This window comes from Tursiops truncatus, chromosome 3, assembly GCF_011762595.2.
Source record: "Tursiops truncatus isolate mTurTru1 chromosome 3, mTurTru1.mat.Y, whole genome shotgun sequence".
NCBI classification, from domain to species: Eukaryota; Metazoa; Chordata; class Mammalia; order Artiodactyla; family Delphinidae; genus Tursiops; species Tursiops truncatus.
In genome coordinates this window covers 63,192,275-63,215,950 of record NC_047036.1, presented here as the reverse complement: position 1 = coordinate 63,215,950, position 23,676 = coordinate 63,192,275, and the positions used below count along the sequence as shown (strand labels likewise).

Genomic DNA, 23,676 nt, shown 5'->3' with positions numbered 1-23,676 from the left:
AAGGTTGTTTTTAATGAGCCATTTTCTGGCAGATTAAATTATTTTAGTAGTCACACCAAGTGTATTAATCCTTTACCATCTGTCATTGTGCCTCACCACAAATTCAAAAACACATTAAGGGAAAAAAACACAAAACACATGAAGAGCCTCCTCACCCACCATCCCAGGGGAATCGTTAATTTGTTCACAGAAAATGAAGATTTAAAGATAGATACACGCTTGCCTCTCAATGGGAATAAACATGCCCCATCAACAGGAATTAGAGGAACCCCTTGAACCCAGCCCATTCCTTCATCAGTATCTTGTTACAAATTATCTGTGTTGATGGAGAGAGCTGGTGCCATTACAGTTATTTCTCTAACTTAGTTTTGATTCTTCTCATTTTTCCTATTTGAAAGTGATATGCCCATTGTAGAAAATTCTGAGAACCTGAAGGTAAGGGAGTCTGAGTTTGAGGTATAAAGAAGAGAGAAAAAGTCTCCCAGGATCCATCCTGCCGCTCAGGGTGATCGCCATGAACCTATGAGCCCCCAACTCTAAAGGGCCTGGCTCCCTGGGGAGGTGAGTGGCTGAAGACGGCTGATTGAGCAGCGCCTAGTATCCCCCAGGACTCCAGGGCAGGATGGATGGCAGGCATGAACCTCATTCCTCGCCAAGGGCCCACTACACACCTGCCTGGTGGGAGACCCTTGCAAGGCTGCAACTGCCCTGCCCTCTACCCACCTCCCTCCTCCTCCCCAGGCCGGCTCCCGGGTGGGGAACCGCATGGGAAGGGAAGTGAGCACCCACTGAGCTACTCCTGAACCGGGCCGAGGTGGACACAGAGAACAGAGGGTGCTGCGGAAGATGGGAGGTTTCCTCCCAGGGTTTATAAGAGCAGCCCACCAGCCCTCCACTGTGGCTCACCTCCTGGAGTATGAGGCCAGATTTTGAAACTGGATGCCCTCAGGGTGAGGACAGTAAGGAAGGGCAGCAGTCGGAAGGGAGGGAAGGAGGCTCCTTCCGCTCCGGCTGTTCACTTCTTGGGCCTTCCAGAGGGGGTGGCTGGGAGCTGGGGCTCCACCACCGAGGTGCCCAAGGGGATGGTGCCGACCCACGGCCAAGAGGGAGAGAAAGAGGGTGGCTGATGGTCAGGGGGACCTCAGATTGCTCCCCACAAACTCAGCTGACTCTGTTATTACTACATCCTTTGTTTACTTTGATGGAATTGTTTTCATTCTTGAGTACTTTTACCCTGAAGCAAGTAGAAACCGGAGAGGCGTGGTGTTTCAAATGGGAAGGGGGAAAATGATAAAGAAAGTAGCAAACAACTTACCACGCATGTCACATCCCCCTGCCTCTCTTCAATGCACTGTGCGTTCACGCTGCAAGGGTTCAGTTCTGGATTCCTGCAGTTTCTTTCCATTTTGCATCCCCTCGTCTGATCACCAATGTACCCTGGTTTACAAGGCCCACAGCGATAAGATCCCTGTAAGGAGCAGAGCAAGACGGTGAGCCAGGGCCTCAGACCTGTGAGCAAAGGTACGGCGCTTGTGTCTATTTTTACATGTACTCGATGATGCCAGGATGAAGTGAGCCCCATGCCTGCCTCTGCTTATGTGTATGTCTTCTAACACTGTGTGAGTATTGGGGGAGACACTACCAGACTGGAAGCCACAGCAGGCCACGGAGACATGAAGGAACACAATCGAAGGGAGAAGGCTGGCCAGTGAGCCACTTTGACTTGCCGGCTCCACTGTGGAGGGCAAGGAGGAAAGGGCTGAAAACTCCAGTGAAGTCCTGGGAGGTGGAGTGAGAAAATTTACTCTGGGGACAAAGAACACAGTTTGGTAAAAAAGCAAATGAGAAAATTGTTTTTAATGTTCATTTGGCTTTTTTTTTTTTTTTAACAATCAAGTGACAAAGGAACAGAGAAATGTCGTCGGCCTTGCGCTGAGAATTCTTGATGAGGTGGGGTGCTGTGAAAGAAACCTGGCAAGTGAGCTGTCAGCTCCATTGCGGTGGTGCTTCCGGGACAAACTTGACTTCTTTTTTTTTCTTTTTTACTGAGATAGACTTTACATATCATGAAAGACATCCACATAAACTACACAATTCAATGATTTTGGTCACTCACAACCCCTGACTCACTGAATCCAAAAGATGCTTTCCAAGTATTATTATTTTATTTTGCCCACACTGCAGGGCTTGTGGGATCTTAGTTCCCCAACCAGGGATTGAACTCAGGCCCTGGGAGAATCCTAACCACTGGACCGCCAGGGAATTCTCTCCAATGATCTTTCTTGATCTGTCAGCCTCATTGGAAGACTCCCTTTGGTCAGTTCTTTCCTTTTCTTTGTTTCTCTGCTCTTTTTCCTTTGCCTACTCCTTCATTTTTGAGGTTTTCTAGAGTTCTATTTTGTAGACAGTTCCACTGTCTACTTTTCCTCTCCCTGAGTGACTTTAGTTATTACCTTCATGTCAGTGTCTCCCAAATCCATTTCCGCAGACTAGCTTTGTCCTGGTAAAAAGCTAAGAAGCTAAAAAGCTAATAAGTCCCAGTATATTCCTAGGCAGCATTGTGGATAGAACAGGGCTCTGCAGCCAGACTCGATGTCTTATGAGGTGTGTGGCCTTCGCCTAATTATTTAACTTTCCTGTGCCTCAGTTTCTTCAACTGTAAAATGGGGATAATAATAGTGCCTATTGACAGGTTTGTTGTGAGGATTAAAATAAGTGACTTGATATTTATAAAATGCTTTGACATATAAGGAAGCTAGGAACCTAGAGATTAAAAACCTTTCCCAGGAACATACAGTAAATGAGAAGCAGTCATACCTGGAGCTAATAGTTCCTTCACTGACAGTCTACTGTGCTACACCTATCACCTTGGAAAGAGTCAACAGGAACTTTCAGGAATTAAAGCCAAATCTGATTAGTTAAAATTTCAACCCAAATGGAATATTATTCAGCCATAAAAAGAAACGAAATTGAGCTATTTGTAATGAGGTGGATAGACCTAGAGTCTGTCATACAGAGTGAAGTAAGTCAGAAAGAGAAAGACAAATACCATATGCTAACACATATATATGGAATTTAAGAAAAAAAAATGTCATGAAGAACCTAGGGTTAAGACAGGAATAAAGACACAAACCTACTAGAGAACAGACTTGAGGATATGGGGAGGGGGAAGGGTGAGCTGTGACAAAGCGAGAGAGAGGCATGGACATATATACACTACAAAACGTAAGGTAGATAGCTAGTGGGAAGCAGCCACATAGCACAGGGAGATCAGCTCGGTGCTTTGTGACCGCCTGGAGGGGTGGGATAGGGAGGGTGGGAGGGAGGGAGACGCAAGAGGGAAGAGATATGGGAACATATGTATATGTATAACTGATTCACTTTGTTATAAAGCAGAAACTAACACACCATTGTAAAGCAATTATACCCCAATAAAGATGTTAAAAAAAAATTCAACCCACTAAGCGTTAGGCATTTTAATTAAATACAAATGACTTTCGAGAAGTCCTATGAAAATAATGAATACCATTTGGGAATTGTGTTGTCACGAGTAAAATGCATATTTTGGAATACTGAACTATTAATACAAACTAAAAAGCTCTTCCTATTTAAAAAATACTAGAATGATAATATTTTATTCAATAAACATTAATTCAAAAGCCCAACACTGATCAGGAAACTTGCATAAGCCTCTGAGATAGCCTCATCCACCAGAGGGCAGACAGCAGAAGCAAGAAGAACTACAATCCTGCAGCTTGTGGAACAAAAACCACATTCACAGAAAGATAGACAAGATGAAAAGGCAGAGGGCTATGTACCAGATAAAGGAACAAGATAAAACCCCAGAAAAACAACTAAATGAAGTGGAGATAGGCAACCTTCCAGAAAAAGAATTCAGAGTAACGATAGTGAAGATGATCCAGGACCTCGTGAAAAGAATGGAGGCAAAGATCGAGAAGATGCAAGAAATGTTTAACAAAGACCTAGAAGAATTAAAGAACAAACAAACAGAGATGAACAATACAATAACTAAAATGAAAACTACACTAGAAGGAATCAATAGCAGAGTAACCGAGGCAGAAGAACAGACAAGTGACCTGTAAGACAGAATGGTGGAATTCACTGCTGCGGAACAGAAGAAAGAAAAAAGAATGAAAAGAAATGAAGACAACTTCTGGGAGGTTGAAGAGACCTCTGGGACAACATTAAATGCAACAACATTCGCATTATAGGGGTCCCAGAAGGAGAAGAGAGAGAGAAAGGACCAGAGAAAATATTTGAAGAGATTATAGTCGAAAACTTCCCTAACATGGGAAAGGAAATAGCCACCCAAGTCCAGGAAGCGCAGAGAGTCCAATACAGGATAAACCCAAGGAGAAACACACCGAGACATATAGTAATCAAATTGGCAAAAATTAAAGACAAAGAAAAATTATTAAAAGCAGCAAGAGAAAAACAACAAATAACACACAAGGGAACTCCCATAAGGTTAACAGCTGATTTCTCAGCAGAAACTCTACAAGCCAGAAGGGAGTGGCATGATATACTTAAAGTGATGAAAGGGAAGAACCTACAACCAAGATTACTCTACCCAGCAAGGATCTCATTCAGATTCGATGGAGAAATCAAAAGCTTTACAGACAAGCAAAAGCTAAGAGAATTGAGTGCCACCAAACCAGCTCTACAACAAATGCTAAAGGAACTTCTCTAAGTGGGAAACACAAAAGAAGAAAAGGACCTACAAAAACAAACCCAAAACAATTAAGAAAATGGTCATAGGAACATATATATTGATAACTACCCTAAATGTGAATGGATTAAATGCTCCAACCAAAAGACACAGGCTTTCCGAACGGAAACAAAAACAAGACCCATCTATATGCTGTCTATAAGAGACCGACTTCAGACCTAGGGACACATTCAGACTGAAAGTGAGGGCATGGAAAAAGATATTCCATGCAAATGGAAATCAAAAGAAAGCTGGAGTAGCAATACTCATAACAGATAAAATAGACTTTAAAATAAACAATGTTACAAGAGACAAGGAAGGACACTACATAATGATCAGGTGATCAATCCAAGAAGAAGATATAACAATTATAAATATACATGCACCCAGCATAGGAGCACCTCAATACATAAAGCAACTGCTAACAGCTATAAAAGAAGAAATCGACAGTAACACAATAATAGTGGGACGTTAACACCTCACTTACACCAATGGACAGATCATCCAAAATGAAAATAAATAAGGAAACACAAGCTTTAAATGACACAATAGACCAGATAGATTTAATTGGTATTTATAGGACATTCCATCCCAAAACAGCAGATTACACTTTCTTCTCAAGTGCGCATGGAACATTCTCCAGGATAGATCACATCTTGGGTCACAAATCAAGCCTCAGTAAACTTAAGAAAATTGAAATCATATCAAGCATCTTTTCTGACCACACGTTATGAGATTAGAAATCATTACAGGGGAAAAAATGTAAAAACCACAAAAACATGGAGGCTAAACAATATGTTACTAAATAACCAAGAGATCACTGAAGAAATCAAAGAGGAAATCAAAAAACACCTAGAGACAAATGACAATGAAAACACGACGATCCAAAACCTATGGGATGCAGCAAAAGCAGTTCTAAGAGGGAAGTTTATGGCTATACAAGCCTACCTCAAGAAACAAGAAAAATCTCAAATAAACAATCTAACCTTACACCTAAAGGAACTAGAGAAAGAAGAACAAACAAAACCCAAAGTTAGCAGAAGGAAAGAAATCATAAAGATCAGATCAGAAATAAATGAAAATGAAGGAAATGATAGCAAAGATCAATAAAACTAAAAGCTGGTTCTTTGAGAAGATAAACAAAATTGATAAACCATTAGCCAGACTCATCAAGAAAAAGAGGGAGAGGACTCAAGTCAATGAAATTAGAAATGAAAAAGAAGAGTTACAACAGACACCGCAGAAACACAAAGCATCCTAAGAGACTACTACAAGCAACTGTATGCCAATAAAATGGACAATCTGGAAGAAATGGACACATTCGTAGAAAGGTATAACCTTCCAAGACTGAACCAGGAAGAAACAGAAAATATGAATTGACCAATCACAAGCAATGAAATTGAAACTGTGATTAAAAATCTTCCAACAAACAAAGGTCCAGGACCAGATGGCTTCACAGGTGAATTCTATCAAACATTTAGAGAAGAGCTAAACCCATCCTTCTCAAACTCTTCCAAAAAATTGCAGAGGAAGGAACACTCCCAAACTCATTCTGTGAGGCCACCATCACACAAAACTAGACATGTCAAAACCAGACAAAGATACTACAAAAAAAGAAAATTACAGACCAATATCACTAATGAATATGGATGCAAAAATCCTCAACAAAATACTAGCAAACAGAATCCAACAACACATTAAAAGGATCATACCCCATGACCAAGTGGGATTTATCCCAGGGATGCAAGGATTCTTCAATATACGCAAATCAATCAATGTGATACAGCATATTAACAAACTGAAGAATAAAAACCATATGATCATCTCAATAGATGCAGAAAAAGCTTATGACAAAATTCAACACCCATTTATGATAAAAACTCTCCAGAAAGTGGGCATAGAGGGAACCTACCTCAACATAATAAAGGCCACATATGACAAACCCACAGCAAACATCATTCTCAATAGTGGAAAAACTGAAAGCACTTCCTCTAAGATCAGGAAAAAGACAAGGATGTCCACTCTTGCCACTGTTATTCAACATAGTTTTGGAAGTCCTAGCCACAGCAATCAGAGAAGAAAAAGAAATAAAAGGAATCCAAATTGGAAAAGAAGAAGTAAAACTGTCACTGTCTGCAGATGACATGATACTATACATAGAGAATCCTAAAGATGCCACCAGAAAACTACTAGAGCTAATCAATGAATTTGGTAAAGTTGCCAGATACAAAATTAATGCACAGAAATCTCTTGCATTCTTATACACTAATGATGAAAAATCTGAAAGAGAAATTAAGGAAACAGTCCCATTTACCATTGCAACAAAAAGAATAAAATACCTAGGAATAAACCTACCTAGGGAGACAAAACACGTGTATGCAGAAAACTATAAGACACTGATGAAAGAAATTAAAGAAGAAACCAACAGATGGATACACCATGTTCTTGGAGTGGAAGAATCAATATTGTGAAAATGACTATACTATCCAAAGCAATCTACAGATTCAATGCAATTCCTATCAAATTACCAATGGTCTTTTTTACAGAACTAGAACAAAAAATCTTAAAATTTGTATGGAGACAAAAAAGACCCCAAATAGCCAAAGCAGTCTTGAGGGAAAAAAACAGAGCTGGAGGAATCAGACTCCCTGACTTCAGAGTATACTACAAAGCTACAGTAATCAAGACAATATGGTACTGGCACAATAACAGAAACATAGATCAATGGAACAAGATAGAAAGTCCAGAGATAAAGGCACGCACCTATGGTCAACTGATCTATGACAAAGGAGGCAAGGATATACAATGGAGAAAAGAGAGTCTCTTCAGTAAGTGCTGCTGGGAAAACTGGACAGCTACATGTAAAAGAATGACATTAGAACACTCCCCAACACCATACACAAAAATAAACTCAAAATGGATTAGAGATTTAAATGTAAGACTGGACACTATAAAACTCTTAGAGGAAAACATAGGAAGAACACTCTTTGACATAAATCACAGCAAGATCTTTTTTGATCCACCTCCTAGAGTAATGGAAATAAAAACAAAAATAAACAAATGGGAACTAATGAAACTTAAAAGCTTTTGCACAGCAAAGGAAACCATAAACAAGACGAAAAGACAACCCTCAGAATGAGAGAAAATATTTGCAAACGAATCAACGGACAAAGGATTAATCTCCAAAATATATAAACAGCTCATGCAGCTCAATATGAAAAAAACAAACAACCCAATCCAAAAATGGAAAGAAGACCTAAATAGACATTTCTCCAAAGAAGACATACAGATGGCCAAGAAGCACATGAGAAGCTGCTCAACATCACTAATTATTAAAGAAATGCAAATCAAAACTACAATGAGGTATCATCTCACACCAGTTAGAATGGGCATCATCAGAAAATTTACAAACAACAAATGCTGGAGAGGGTGTGGAGAAAAGGGAACCCTCTTGCACTGTTGGTGGGAATGTAAATTGATACAGCCACTATGGAGAACAGTATGGAGGTTCCTTAAAAAACTAAAAATAGAATTTTTTAGTTTTTAGTGGGATACAGCAATCCCACTACTGGGCATATACCCAGAGAAAACCATAATTCCAAAAGACACATGCACCCCAATGTTCATAGCAGCACTGTTTACAATAGCCAGGTCATGGAAACAACCTAAATGCCCATTGACAGACGAATGGATAAAGATGTGGCACACATATACAATGGAATATTACTCAGCCATAGAAAGGAACGAAATTGGGTCATTTGTTTGAGACGTGGATGGACCTGCAGACTGTCATACAGAGTGAAGTAAGTCAGAAAGATAAACACAAATATCGTATATTAACGCATGTATGTGGAACCTAGAAAAATGGTTCAGATGAACTGGTTTGCAGGGCAGAAATAGAGACACCGATGTAGAGAAGAAACATATGGACACCAAGGGGGGAAAGCCATGGCAGGGGGTGGTGGTGGTGTGATGAATTGGGAGATTGGGATTGACATGTATACACTGATGTGTATAAAAGTGATGACTAATGAGAACTGCTGTATAAAAAAAAAGAAAAAAACCCCAAAGCCCAACACTGCAACTTTGAGAGAAGATAAAGAACAAATTTGGCATTTATAAAATTATTATTATTATTAATTTTTTGGCTATGCCACACAGCTTGCGGGATCTTAGTTCCCCGACCAGGGATTGAACCCCAGCCCTCGTCAGTGACAGCGCAGAGTCCTAACCACTGGACCACAAGGGAATTCCCATATAAAATCATTCTTATATAGAAAATTACTTATAAATTACTCTTACATTAAAAACTGTTTTTCAGCACAAATTTTATCCTCACTTGCAAGTCAAATATATTATGCCCATATGTTCTCCATGTGTTTTGGGGTTATGATTTACGTACACATACTTGTTTTAATAACTAGTCTTCAATAACAAGAGCCATGAAAAATACTCACCAAAGTGTTAACACAGATAGAATTGAGAACACACGCTCCACTTCGACACTCATCGATGTCAGTGCAGACCTAGTGCAGAGAAGTTTAAAGGGACACTGTTTAAGTAGAAAGACAAATACATTTTGCTTTGTTTTGACATCTTTGTGTGAAGCGAGGACGTGCAATTTCAGGTAGGCTGGCGATCAGAGTATATCCTTAGTGGCCCTGCTTTTGCTTGAGGGTGTCCCACTTGCCCTGAGTTTTGGAGTCTCTTCACAAAGTGATATTAGCCAGGGTCCTGGGGATTTTACTGCTCTAGGGCTGGTTTTGATGTCAATTTTGGGGCTCCTGTTTCTGCATTCTATGTGTAACATAGGTTTGGAGCTCATGACTATGTGTCTTACAAGTTTGGAGCTTTGATTTGTTGTGGGCAACTGTCATTTCTGTCAACCATGTCCCAAAGCTGACATCAAGCTTCCTGTTGATTTTTGGGGCCTAAGAAAGTTTTCTCATCTCCTTGTAATAAGTAGGGTAGCTCTCTAAGGCTTCTGGCTTTCTTCAGGGGTATTAGGTCTTTCTAAAGGTTCAAGACTACATCTGCTATACCCACACAGTGCTTGAACCCCAGTTTCCCACTTGGAGGACCTAAAACCATCTCCCACCTCCCATGAGCTGCTGTGACATCAGTTTCCACCCACAGCTCTGACTCTGAGTTCCCTCTTTGTTTCTCGAACCTGCACATTTCCTCTTATTTCTTTTGATATTGGTCATGCATTAAAATTTGTTGTTTAATTTCAGCAAGTTGGTTCCCTTTGACCTGAGTTCATTCTGCCATATTCTGGAAATCCACTGGAAGGGCTCCTTCCTAGCTTACATAAAGCACCTTCTGTTTCTTTTTGTCTATTTTCCTTAGCTTAGTCTTGGCGATTCTGTCTTTAGAGAAGAGGAAGAAAAACTTAGGTCATTACTCCAATGGCTTGTCATTCGTGTGTGTCGAGCTTGGCTCCTTTTTCTAGTCTAAAAAATGATGCCCTCTAGAATCCTTTGATAGGCTGCTAGGAAATAATGAACCTCTGCCCTTCTTTAAAGCTAATAATTTCCGTAAGGTAGTAAAATATATTTATAGACCAACCATTTTTAGGGGCTGAAAACATCAAAAAGAATTTCACGGTCAGTCAGTTAAATAATGGTCAGGATATAGTAGAACATTTGGAAATAAACGGAGACTGTCACAAAGTGCTTGAGTGCTCTACAGCAATTTACGGCTTATATAAGAAGAAAGGCAGGTTTCCTCAGGGGATTATTTCTACTCTTGAAATCCTCTCATCTCTAAAACAGCTTCTGATCAGCAACAATGACTCTATGAAAGTGACCTAATTTTTCAAAGCTTTTATTTGTTTCCCCAGTTCTTAAGTTATTTGGTGGGACAAAATGTTCAAAAGGCTACCAACAAAATAAGGCTGAAACATGTCACATATCCAGGATTACCCCCTTCACTGCTTTCCTAGTGCTACTCGATTATCCCAGCTGACTAGCTTCCTCCTCACTAGCCTTGATGAAATGAGTTGGAAAACTTCCTAATGTGCCCGCAGTGCATGAGGACATTCTGCACACCCTTGGCCGCTCCGGGAGGTAAAGGGTTATATGGAAAGAGGTGGGAACCAACCAAAGGTTTTCTGTTGGTAATTAGAGATTAAAAGGCCACAACTTCAGCCCACCTGCTTGTTTGTCTTGGCAAAATTGATCCCAACACCCTGCACCGTGGACCCTGTGAAGCCCACCGGGCAGGTGTCACATCTGAAGCCAGGAGCCAAGTTCACACAGCGCACGCCTGGGTAGCAGGGATGGTATTTGCACTAGAGAGAAAGAAAAATTCACTCTTTAGCCGCATGGAGAAAACACCCTCAAACTTCCATTCATCTATTTGTGCAGACTTGGGGATTCATTTAACTATCATTTTTTGGTGCTCGACATGATCAAAGGCAATAAAGGCATCCAATTTCATAGTTACTCACAGAATCCCTGACCCACATGGTCTGGAGGTTTCCTTGTAGTGGGCTTTTGCTATATTACAGAATCACGCACAGCCAAGTGGAAAGAGTCCTTAATGTTAACCAGTCTACCTCCCAGCGCAAATTCCCTGATATTCTAACTTGGAGTTTTAAAACCTCTGTGAGAGGACAGTGCTCCTGGACCCCTTGTCAGCTAGCTATTAGTTGAGTCCAAAGGAACCAACTACTCAAAGAAAAAGACCTTGAGAAGACAAAACCAGGGCAGTTGTTGTTTCTTGAGTAAGATGTGATTCATCAGGGTCTGTGCCTGCCTTTGTGCCCTACCAAGTCCATGACTGTTCCTAGGCTCTCACAGTCTAGGAGGTTCATTCTGATTTTGTTTTGTTTCGTTTTTAACCAGTTCAACTAATGTAAAAAACATGACCACTTCCTGCCCTTTCAAAAGGAGGAAAATTCCAGCTCACAGATAAAAACCAGATGCAGTTCTGTGAAACATGTGCAGATGTTCTTCCAGTGGAGGGATGACTAAAGACCATCTTAATTGCTTACTACCTGGGGAGGTCATCAGCTACCACAAGCCTGCAGGATGCATGTGTGTGAAAGCTCCTTCCAGCCTTCCTCTGGCCAAAGGCACATGGGGGCAGCCTTGCTACCCACTGCGAACACTGTTTTGGGACTGGACCAGTGACTGGCTAACGATGGTCCTTCAGGGCTTTGCCAGCTGGCCAAACAGCCCGTATTTGCTGTATGTCCTTCTGGCTCCATCTCTGGGCACTTTTGGTTACTCATAGATAATGGGGCCTCTTCAAAAGGTCTTATTGGTTTGAGATTCCTGTCTGCTCCTCTGTTTTAGGAAGCCTGAAGCAATCAGTTGCAACCCCTGAAATATACTCTTACCCAGATCTTTCCCCTCCCATGTTTGCAAATGTGTGGAAAAATCACAATTGTCACAGAGACTGCTTAAGAGAAAGAATCAATGTTAGAGTTGAAGGCTGAAATCTCAGCATTGTAGTAACACAAACTGGAAGAGTGGGAACCATGGAGGGGAGACGCAATGATCACGGCCACAACTGCGTGTCATGCCTCCTCCTTCCCACCATCACAGATCTCTAAGAATTCCTGAGGGAGTACTTTTTTTTTTTTTTTTTGGTATGCGGGCCTCTCACTGTTGTGGTCTCTCCCGCTGCGGAGCACAGGCTCCGGACGCGCAGGCTCAGCGGCCATGGCTCACGGGCCCAGCTGCTCCACGGCATGTGGGATCTTCCCAGACCGGGGCACGAACCCGTGTCCCCTGCATCAGCAGGCGGACTCTCAACCACTGCGCCACCAGGGAAGCCCCTGAGGGAGTACTTTTTATGTAGCCTGGAGGACAACCCAAGTCATCCCTTAGTCATCAACATGGCTTCTTTTTCCATAAGCTGTCGGATGTACAAGATACTGAGGGAGCCCCATCCTATCTAGTTGAACTTTTACCTCATCAACGTCAGAACAGGTGATCCCATTTCCTGTGTAGCCCTCAGGGCAGGGCCCACAATGAAAGCCATCTCTGGTGTTGGTACATCGGACGCCACGGAAACACGGGTTGGAATCGCACCGGCGCACTGGGGGTATCAGGGATGCTGGGAGCACGGGGGGCACCACGGTGTTGGAGGGGGTTGGAGACTGAAAGCTGAGAGGACCTAGAGGAAAACCATCATCCACAGGCTTATAAACCACCGAGAAAACAGAGCTGATACAGAATCAAGTTTAGTTTCGCAGTGAACTTCTTTTCCCTTCCCTCTGCCTCTGTGCCAAACCTCCAGAAACCAGCGCCAGTGGAGCCTCACCCACCCAGGCCCATCATCAGCTGGCATTTGCTGGTCCAACTCAGAATGCACCAGTTACTAGAAAAGCACTTACCGCAAGCCTGGCATTCAGCTATGGTGTTTCGCAAAAATGATGTTTCCTTGACCTTTAGAAATGGGAAGGGAGAAAAAAAAAAGATGGAAAAGGAGTTCCTGATGTATAATCCAGGAGTGAAAGAATCCATGAGTAGCAAACTATTAAGCAGTACTTGAAGGAGTGTTAAAGGAGCTCTTGGTAGTTCCCACTCTGCATGGGGCCCTGGTGTGTTTATCACAGGCTGGTCCCCCATTTTCAGAGCCCCAGGGCAGCGGGCTGCACGGGGCCACTTGGGCTCAGGCTCCAGGTCCCCTCCCTGCCTCTGCAGGCCTGCAGATCCATTAACTCCAACACACAGCTTCTCTGATAAGACTGGGCCTTCTCTGATGGTATGTCCTACTTGTTACCTGCTGTCTCAGAAGATCCTTCACCTCTCCCAGTAGCTGGTTTAGTTGTGACATCTGCCCCAAGAACTGCCGATTGAAGTCTCCTGTAGGAACAGCAGAAGATAAGGCGCGTTCAGTCAGTGACAGCTATTTCTACAGTGACTCAAAAACAAATGATTTCCCAGAGACCATCAAGACAAAGAACCTAAGATACAGGAATTTAGTTTAGGGTCAAACTCATTTAATTCATCTAAAACATAATGATGCCACTGGGCTGGTTACACCAAATTCCTATGAATTATACTAATAAAAGTGCAATGAAAACATTCCTTGCCCTGGACTTGGCACAAGAGCCTCATCTCTGTAGGTACATGCTCCTGTAGGGCTGCTCTGCCGACAGCCCACCTTTCTGGGATGGGACCCAGTCCAGCCGGGGGCCTGGGGGTTTGTGTTGATGGAGGTGTGCAAACTGCCCAAGAGCCCACACCTGTGCTTGTGGTAGCCAGCGGCTCGCTCTGCTGCAGGAAGCAGTCTTGCAGGCTGGCCACCTGGAACAGCGAGCCTCTCACCGCCAACTTCAGCTCTTCCAAGGAGTCCTGGAAGAAATCGGATTCATACCATACATTGCTGATGTCATTCAAAAGCCAGTGAGCTTGCAGACGCACACAATTTTCATAACACAGTAGGCCTGAATACTTGGACTCTGACACTTTCCATAATTTTGTGGGTTTGCATTTTTTCCTGAAGCTGCCAGCCCTATCCTTTTGACTGAAGCAAATATGGAAGAAACCAGTAGCTTAGGAGAGTGCTGGAGTCCAGCATGGTCTGAGAGCTCATGAAGGTGACTAGGAGAAGAGAAAAGGCAGTTTTCCTTCATGGTAAACAAGCTCTTTTGTGGCAGGAACCTCTTAAGAGTTGTCTGTTTATGGAGTTTAGACTGTAATGAATAAGACATTGACCCCAATTTGAAACACTATTGTTCTTAGGGTGCCTTGGATCCAGGTTTTAGCAAAGTCTCTGGTTTCCCCGGATTATGAAGATGAATAAACCGTATATTCTTTTTGTGTGTGTATATTCTTTTTCTTTCTTTTTTATTGGGGTATAGTTGATTTACAATGTTGTGTTAGTTTCTGCTGTACAGCGAAGTGAATCAGCTATACGTATACATATACACCCTCTTTTTTTGGATTTCCTTCCCATTTAGGTCACCACAGAGCACTGAGTAGAGTTCCTTGTGCTATACTGCAGGTTCTCATTAGTTATCTATTTTATACATATTAGTGTATATATGTCAATCCCTATCTCCCAATTCATCCCACCCCGCCTTTCCCCTCTTGGTGTCCATACATTTTTTCTCTACATCTGTGTCTATTTCTGCCTTGCAAACAGGTTCATCTGTACCATTTTTCTAGATTCCACATATATATGTTAATATACGATATTTGTTTTTCTCTTTCTGACTTACTTCACTCTGTATGACACTCTCTAGGTCCATCCAGGTCTCTACAAATGACCCAGTTTCATTCCTTTTTATGGCTGAGTTATATTCCATTGTATATACGTACCACATATTCTTTATCCGTTCCTCTGTTGATGGATATTTAGGTTGCTTCCATGACCTGGCTATTGTAAATAGTGCTGCAATAAATACTGGGGTGCATGTGTCTTTTTGAATTATGGTTTTCTCAGGGTATATGCCCAGTAGTGGGATTGCTGGGTCATAGGGTAGTTCTATTTTTAGTTTTTTAAGGAACCTCCATACTGTTCTCCATAGTGGCTGTACCAATTTACATTCCCACCAACAGTACAAGAGAGCTCCCTTTTCTCCACACCCACTTCAGCATTTATTATTTGTAGACTTTTTGATGATGGCCATTCTGACCGGTGTGAGGCGATACCTCATTGTGGTTTTGATTTACATTTCTTTAATAATCAGTGATATTAAACTGTATATTCTGTGATGTATATTTTCATATATTTTCACACTATTGGTTTATATCCATCATTCATTGTTAGTCATAGTCAATTTTCTCACCCCTTAATTTTGTAGCTTTTACTGTACTCATTATTTTATATATGTATGATAGAAAATGTTTATGTTAACTGTGGCAACATAAAGTCATCATTCTTATTTTAGAAATGAGCATGCTAAGGATGTTCAGAGGGACTCTGCTTTTTCATTTAGCTAAGTTAAGATGTATGCAACACGTGCTACATAATAGGTATTTTGTGGAATCAGACCATAAGCTCTATGGAGGCAGAGCCATGACTGTTTGGCCTAATGCCTAGAATGTGCCTACTGACTTACTAATTGACTGACTGACTGAGAAGGTACTATGAAGACAGAGCACTGTGGTCCTTGTTGATAGTCTAAGGAGGTAAAACTTTTGGACAAAATTCCAAAAAATTCCATCTGTTTCTGATTTTTAGATATGGACTTATTTGGTGGAGACTAATTTCTGAAATGTCAGTGACACAATTTCTGACTGTCATTCTGACTATTTGGGCTACTCTGGGGATTCAGAAATAAAGTTTGGCATATCTCTCCATTAATTTTTTTCTCTCTCTATAAATCTACACTAAATATATATACAACTCTTTCTCCCTCTCTCTACACTTGGATTTTAGCTTTCTTGAAACTTCTGCTTGAAAATGCTTCCTATGTTTCAAGCACAAATTCTAGTACCTGATTCATAGTTTTTACATTATTATCTAAAACTCCTCAGCATTCCTAGTTACAATGGAAATTACTGTTTACACCCTGCTTCTTTACACAAAGGGCTCAGAATAACTTGGTAAGAGCACATATAGTTTAGTTAAAGCATATAATAATGAAATAGAAGTGGAAAATAGTGATTGCAATATATAAAACAAGGGCCACAGTGGATGAACGTAGTTACTGATTTTGGGATTGACTTCCGTATCAGATGAAATTCTGGAACGATGAGCAGTTATAGTATAATTGGAAAAGACAAAGAATACTACTAGTTATTTATAGGAAACAAAGTATTTCCTAGCACAAAATTCTTTTTTTTTAAATAAATTTATTTTTTTTTATATTTATTTTTGGCTGCATTGGGTCTTCATTGCTGCACGCGGGCTTTTCTCTAGTTGCGGCGAGCAGGGCCTACTCTTCGTTGTGGTGCATGGGCTTTTCATTGTGGTGGCTTCTCTTGTTGTGCAGCACGGGCTCTAGGAGCACGGGCTTCAGTGGTTGTGGCACGTGGGCTCAGTAGTTGTGGCACATGGGATCTTCCCGGGTCAGGGCTCGAACCCATGTCTCCTGCATTGGCAGGCAGATTCTTAACCACTGTGCCACCAGGGAAGTCCCCCTAGCGCAAAATTCTAAGAGAAGCATATGTGGCAATTTCTAGAGTAGGTGCAATGATATGATGGAAAAAAATACCATCAACAGGGCATAAAACGGAAGACAGAAGTGATGTGATTTGTAAGGCCTCATGGAATTAAGTTGGCAATAAGGGTCTTTTTGTTAGGGATGCTCTAGTGAGACCTGTGAAATATGTTGTTCCTGGTGCTTGGCAATTTCCAATCATTCTTTTTTACTTTCATTAAAAATATAATAACGTTATAGAAAGATTACAAGTAGATCATCCTATTGCCCTAAGAAAGTTTAAAAATTTTTGCTATTCTTTTTGCTATTCCTTTCCTGCTTTACAATTATATTGCCAAAGTCTCCACTTATCATCTAAAAGAGCAGCTCTCAATTTTGACTTCACGTTAGAATCAGTATTTTAAAAAATACTGATGCTGAGGCACCACCGCTATAGATTCTGATTTAACTTGTCTGGAGGGTGGGCCCTCTAGCAGTCGGTTTTTAAGTTCCACAGGTGTTTCTAACATGCAGCCAAAATTAGACCCACTCTTGACCTCAGCCCACTCTTCTGCATTCAGCAGAAGCTTCAGAAACTCATCTTTCCAGTTTGGAGAATGGTTTGTGGGTTCTTACCTGTGCCTTCCTCTGGAAAGTCCTCAATTCAACAGCCTCAGGACTCTGGGCGAGGCCAGAAAAGGCTCTGGGGAGATTGTGAATGGAATCCACTTGCGAGCAGTCCACGTAGAGCTCTACAGAGCCAGCTCCCCGGTGCAGATTGTTCAGTCTTAGGAGGACCCTGTGCCGCCTGCCGTCGGCCAGCTGCAGGTTGTTGAAAACCACCAAATGAATCTTCCCATCATTCTTCAGGTAACGGAGGATGGCTAGAACCAAGCACGGGTCAGTGGATAATGAGATAAAGGGAAAGGGCATGATACTGTGCTGCACAGCCTCCAGGTGACAATGGCAAGGCTGGGTCATTGGAAAGACGCAAGTAAGTCAGCACCATAAATTTTCAACATTCTGTGTGCCAGGCATTTTTCTAGGCATTGGCCACCACTCTGTTGCTAAGAATGTTTTGTGCTCATGAAGAGAGACGATAAGTAGTAAATTTGAAAATAAACAGAATAATTTCAGATAATGATGAGTACAGTGAGCAAGTAGAACCCATCAAAAGTCAAGTAACATCCAAGTAAGCTCCTGAGGGCATGACTTCACTAATTCGCAAACATCTACTGAGCACTACTACAGGGCTGGGTGCTGCCCTTCGTTGCTGTAAACACTTAATTTCTCCTCACTGCAACCCTGTGAAACTGGAATGACTACAGGTGAGGAAAGGGAAGCTCAGATAAGCGAAGGAACTTGCACAAGGACACAGTAAGTGACAGGACTAGAATTGGAAACTGAGTGTGGTTTATTCCATGACTAAAAGAATGCTAGGCCTGGATAGGCCTTTGTAAGGACTTCATGGGAGATCCACTACCTTACGCAAAAAGACATTCCCAGTATTACGTTGAGTGAAAAAAAGGTTATGAGTCAGTACAGGTTCATTCCGAAAAAACTATGTAGGTATGTACATAGACTTATATACACATATACAGAAAATTAGAAGGAAATATTAATACGGTCATTGCTGGACGATGTGTTTTTTTCCTTTTCTTCATTTTCATTGCCTGATTTTTCTACAAGAAACATGCATTACTTATGTAATACAAAAAAGTAAAAGAAAAAAATGAATTCCACACATAAACCCAGAGTGTGCTACAGTCAGTCTATATGATTCATAACAAGTAACTGGGACCATCTTTCCTCAGATACCTCTTCTGTGAAGTGTAAATGCCAACTTGGTGCTGCCCCATGGAGTAGCCAGCCAGGAATATCTGTTCATGTTGCAATACTGCCAGAAAAAATAATCCCTACTATGAAAATTTAAAGATGTTTTTGAAGACTTCCTCCAAATACATTAGACTTTCTAGGTTGACTTCCCCACCCTTCTAAACCCTGACTAGATTTGCTTTCCCATTTGACCATGGCTGGAGGGGGCCGGTTGGCATCAGGGTCTGTGGTATAGACAGATGCCCTGAGGAGCCAGGAGATCTTCTCTCGTGCCCACGTGGTCGCCACCACTTGCTTACCGAGAGAGAAGAATTAGTAAGACCTGACAGAACAGACTGGCTAGAAGGCCTTTCTATGGCTGTAGTACATTACTACGTTTCCTGAAGCAAAGTATTGGTAAGACTTAAGTAAATGTGGTATGAGGAGAAAGAAAACAGACATGAGTAGAAATTCTTGAGGTATTTTAAACATGGGATACAACAGAGTTTTTTTACCCCTTTATTTAATATTGTTGAGAATTTATAATAGTAACAGCATGGCTGGAAATTGGAGGCATAAGGTACACAAAAGAGGGGGAAAATGAACCCAAATATATGCACTAATTCAATATTTTAAGACGTCTATTTCTTTACTTTTTTGAAGTTTTGCAAATCCCTGGCGTTTTTACAGGCCAGTGAAAACACCACTTGGACTACCAGACTTCAACCAGGTCATAGACACATATACTCAGGATCTCCTCATTTTCATTATGGCCACAACCTCTGTTCCTCATAGTAACAGTTTAAGAGAATACACAGAGCAGCTTAAAACAAATACCCTTGGTCTTTCTCTCCTGGGATTTCTGTGTAATTCAAAGGAAACATATTTTCATGGGCCCTTGCCTGCTTTTAGCAGGACTTCCAGGCCATGTGGGCCATGATGTATTTTCATAACTGAATTGCTAAGTTTAATTTTATAAATAGTACCTAGTGGAGTACGTTATGTATAACACTTGCACATTAATGTTGTGAATATAAACTTTCAATGAATAATTAAATGATCGCATTGAAAGCTTTTCACATATAAATTTAAAAGTTTAGAGAGTAGCAATTTAACAACTATTGCAGGCAGCCAAACCTGCCATTGTGTTCATGCTGTCATTTAAGGGCACGCTAGACTTCTGCCTTGCCTTGTGTTGCAGTGCAGCACTGAAATGAGATTCCTCATGCTCATAGATCTTGTGACAAGAGCAAGAGGAGAAAAAGGAAAAGAAGACTTATGGAAACTTCCATCTTCACAAGGTGTGTTAGCAGAAAATTATCAAGTGCTTTGACATTTACCATTCTTCATACTTGATCCAATAATTTTCATTTTGCTTATGGCTTCCATTTTTTCATTTTTCTTTTTTCTTGCAAACTCCTTACTTCAGTGCTTCTATACTTATTTTATCTTCAGAGCAGTAAGACTACCCCAGAGGGTCAACAGGCACCTGCTCAGAAAACTCAGCATTCTCCCATCAGTCACAATGAGTCTAGAAACAGCCTCAACAACCCAGGAGCCTGCAGCCTGGGAGATTCCCTGACCTTCTCCAGAAGCAGCACCACTGGAGGGGAGAGAGCAGACATGGTTCCCTTCCTCTCTCTGGTCCCCCTTTCCCAGTGCTCACCTTGCCCAATCTTAGCCCAACATACACACAGAGCAGAGGGGAGCAAAACAGAGGGGAAAATACAAGTGAGCCAGTAAGACATCACTTCTGCCTCCAGAAGGAGTGAAAAATCAGGCCTGGAAGCCAGAAGGAGCAGTCTTCTCCTGGCTCCAGCCCACTTCTGCCCCTTAGCACCCCAGGGAGCAACGCACTCAGGAAAACGGTCACTGGGTACAGCTCTGCTTCTTCAGCTGAGGCACATTCCATGCTCTTGCTTGCTTCTCACTGAAACAAGTTTGGTTGGTGATTTCAGCCTTGTTCTCTCTCAGGGGGAGTACCAAGAACTCCTCTGATTAGAACTGAATGCTGCAGGTCTTCAGAAGGTGTTTCTGCCTCTACCTTGTTCTATCTCTGGGTTTCTCTGCCAGATTCCTTACTTACCTTCCTGCCGAGGGTCTCTTTCTATGCAGTTTTTCTGGACTGAAAGCTTGAGATTCTTACAGGACCGTTTGGACCAAATGATTGCCTTTTCAATGCAACACACAACCGAGCCAATGGAATCATTCACTGGCTCCCTAGTGGTCCCTAATTAACGTGTAACTTATCCCAGGACTGGCCCAACCTTCCTGCCACCTTCCATTCTGCTGATCACCAGCCAAGCTGAACGACCAGTTCTAACAACCCATTTTCACCCCTCTCTAGCGTTCTCCAGCCTCCCTCATCCTTTTCTTCCTGTGCGAATGTTCTCTTCTCCGTTCCTCTCCTTCCTGCTCCATCATTGCTACAAATCTGAAGCCAAGCTCCAGTTCAAATGCACCAGACTCCCTCTAGTCTTCCATCTTCCCCATGGTTGGAAGTTACTGCCTCATTCATCTTCCCTAACACTTTCTCGGTGCTTTGCTAGGTATACTTTTTCAGGACTCAGGTTCCAGTCATGGCTCGGACACTTAATCCCTATGTGACTCTGGGCCTGAAGGGTCCACTTCTTAAACTATTGAAAGGAGTCAATAAAAGCTGTCCTTCCTATTTCATTTTGTTTTCAGTGGTGGTCAAATAAGAAAATGCAAAAATATAAGCTGCTGTACAAACGTAGGTACTAGTATATTTGTTTATTTCTTATCTTCTCTACTAAAGTATAAACTCTTGGGACAAGCAGTCTATTTCTTACTAATTTTCCCATATACCACAGCATCTGAGAACACCAAATACAACTATCTGTTGAATGAAAAAATAGATAAAATAGACTGTATCTACTTTGAGACATGTATCTACTCTGATTTTTTTTTTTTTTTTTTTTTTTTTTGCGGTACACGGGCCTCTCACCGCTGTGGCCTCTCCCGTTGCGGAGCACAGGCTCCGGACGCGCAGGCTCACGGACCATGGCTCACGGGCCCAGCCGCTCTGCGGCATAACCCGTGTCTCCCGCATCGGCAGGCGGACTCCCAACCACTGCACCACCAGGGAAGCCCCCTACTCTGATTTTTTTAATCCACAACCTTTTGAAAAATGTGGGGAGCAGTTTCTATTAGTTTACTTACATAAATCCTTTCCTTCTAAACTAAGCATCTTTGTGTACTTGAGAGTTTGGAGCCCCGTTTTATGGCTGCATTTCCATGTCTGGGTACCAGCCTGACAGAGGAGCCACGCAGCCCGGCCTGATTAAAACCATCTCAGTGACTGGCGGGGGATGAAGACGAAGAAGCAAACTCAAGCAATGAAGATTTGAAATATTGCTATCTTGGGAAAACTTTCAAAACGTGCTTTTTGAAAAGTGGACGGACTTGGTGGTCAAAAATATTATGAAGTGTTGAATGTCAAAGCTATGAAGCAGGCTACCAGCTTTAAAGAACTGGAAATGATAATATTTTGTCTGCTTGGGCAAAGAAATTCCGAGTGACCTGGCCTGCAGGCAGCAAACTCAGCAAGGTAGTCCAGGGCTTTCTGCTTTGCTTGGCGAATGGCTTTGCTTGGCGAATGGCTTTGCTTGGCGAATGGCTTTGCTCTTTGGCACTTTTAAATATATGATGAAAGCAATTGCTGTCAACCTTTCCTCTTCTTCTCTAAATAACTGTACATTAAAAAAAGACTTCTTGCCATTAATGTTTCTTGTGACGGATATCCTTGTTTGCCTTGACTCATTTATCTTTATGCCCTACACGCTAAGGTCTTTGTAACTTGAGTGCTTTGGAAATACATAAAAGATAAATCATCAAACTGCTTTTCCTAAAAGTACTCTGGGTGACTCCCAGGTGTGATAAATGCAGTATGTGTGTTTTGAAATTTTTTTGTAGCAGTTTAAACCAATGTAAAGCTTACAGAATACACACACGCACACGCGCGCACGCGCACACACACACACACACGGAGCAAAGAAACCATCCAGTGAAAGGAAGCACAGCAGTTATACTGAACATCTGCAAAAGGCTTTATATTTTGCTAAGTTATGAGGCATCATTGTAAACAACTATCAGGTAGGTAACAGAGCTGTAAATGTGCACAGGATCCCAAGGTCACCTTATAGGAGAGAGGCGCACAGCAACTTCATAAATGCCCATGGAATGCTCTCGAGCCTTAGCAGAGCCACAGAATATTAGCATTATAAGTCATCCAGCTTAATATCTCATTTCACAAATCCCTTCAGTAAAAGTGCAGCCTCTACCAGCACACTTCCAGTAACAAAGAACTTTACTTTGCAGAAAAACGCATTTCACTTTTGGATTGCTCCCCAAGCTTTTCCTAATTCAGAGCCAATATCTGTTTCCTCCGACTTCCACCGGTGTGTCCTAATTTTACTCTTCAGAACTATAGACAGATATAATCTTGTCCTCAATCGAAATGACATTCTTCAAATATTTTAAGGCAACTTTCACTTCTCTCATGTCTTCCGTCTGGCTCCTTGATTTCTCCAGTTCCTTTAACTTTTTGACTTGTGATGTGGTTAAAAAAAACGGGATCCAGAAGGATGCTGGCTTGGTGACTCTCCTTAAGGTAGTCTCTGACTTGACAGTGTCCCTGTGAAATGTGCTCACAACTAGACACAGTATTCTAGATGTGGCTGGACAATGAAGTGTGCAGTGGGACTATCAGTGCCCTTAATCTGGCCACATGTGTGTATTAATGAAGCCTAAAATTTGAAAAGCTTTAAAAAGAAGTTGCCTCACTGTATCTGTTCATTCATTCATTCAGCAAACATTTCTGAGCAACTACTAAGTGCCAGGCACTGTGCTCAACATTGCTGGGCTCTTAACGTTGTTGACTGGAATGCTTAGGATGGGTCTTCCACATCCTGGGCGTCTACAGTTTACTTTTCATTCCTAGAGGATGGATTTGCATTTATTATTGTTAAATTGAATCTGATGCTGGCCTATTGTGTGTCAGCCAGGTAGGACCTTGCAAATCTTGATAATGGCATCTGACATGTTCAACTGTTTTTTCCAGCCC

At 41.8% G+C, this 23,676-nt stretch overlaps 1 protein-coding gene across 1 annotated transcript in view; it reads right to left on the bottom strand.

The window, feature by feature from the left end:
• Window positions 1–23,676, bottom strand: part of THBS4 (thrombospondin 4) — a 50,073-nt gene that overhangs the window by 15,303 nt on the left and 11,094 nt on the right. Inside the window, exons 3-10 of the mRNA XM_019929770.3 lie at window positions 17,412–17,659; window positions 13,932–14,040; window positions 13,466–13,548; window positions 13,077–13,128; window positions 12,651–12,856; window positions 10,884–11,021; window positions 9,187–9,255; window positions 1,316–1,468 (exon numbers count right to left, since the gene is read on the bottom strand). Of these exons, the coding sequence (XP_019785329.2) occupies window positions 1,316–1,468; window positions 9,187–9,255; window positions 10,884–11,021; window positions 12,651–12,856; window positions 13,077–13,128; window positions 13,466–13,548; window positions 13,932–14,040; window positions 17,412–17,659 (1,058 nt within the window). The remainder of the gene's footprint in view (window positions 1–1,315; window positions 1,469–9,186; window positions 9,256–10,883; window positions 11,022–12,650; window positions 12,857–13,076; window positions 13,129–13,465; window positions 13,549–13,931; window positions 14,041–17,411; window positions 17,660–23,676) is intronic.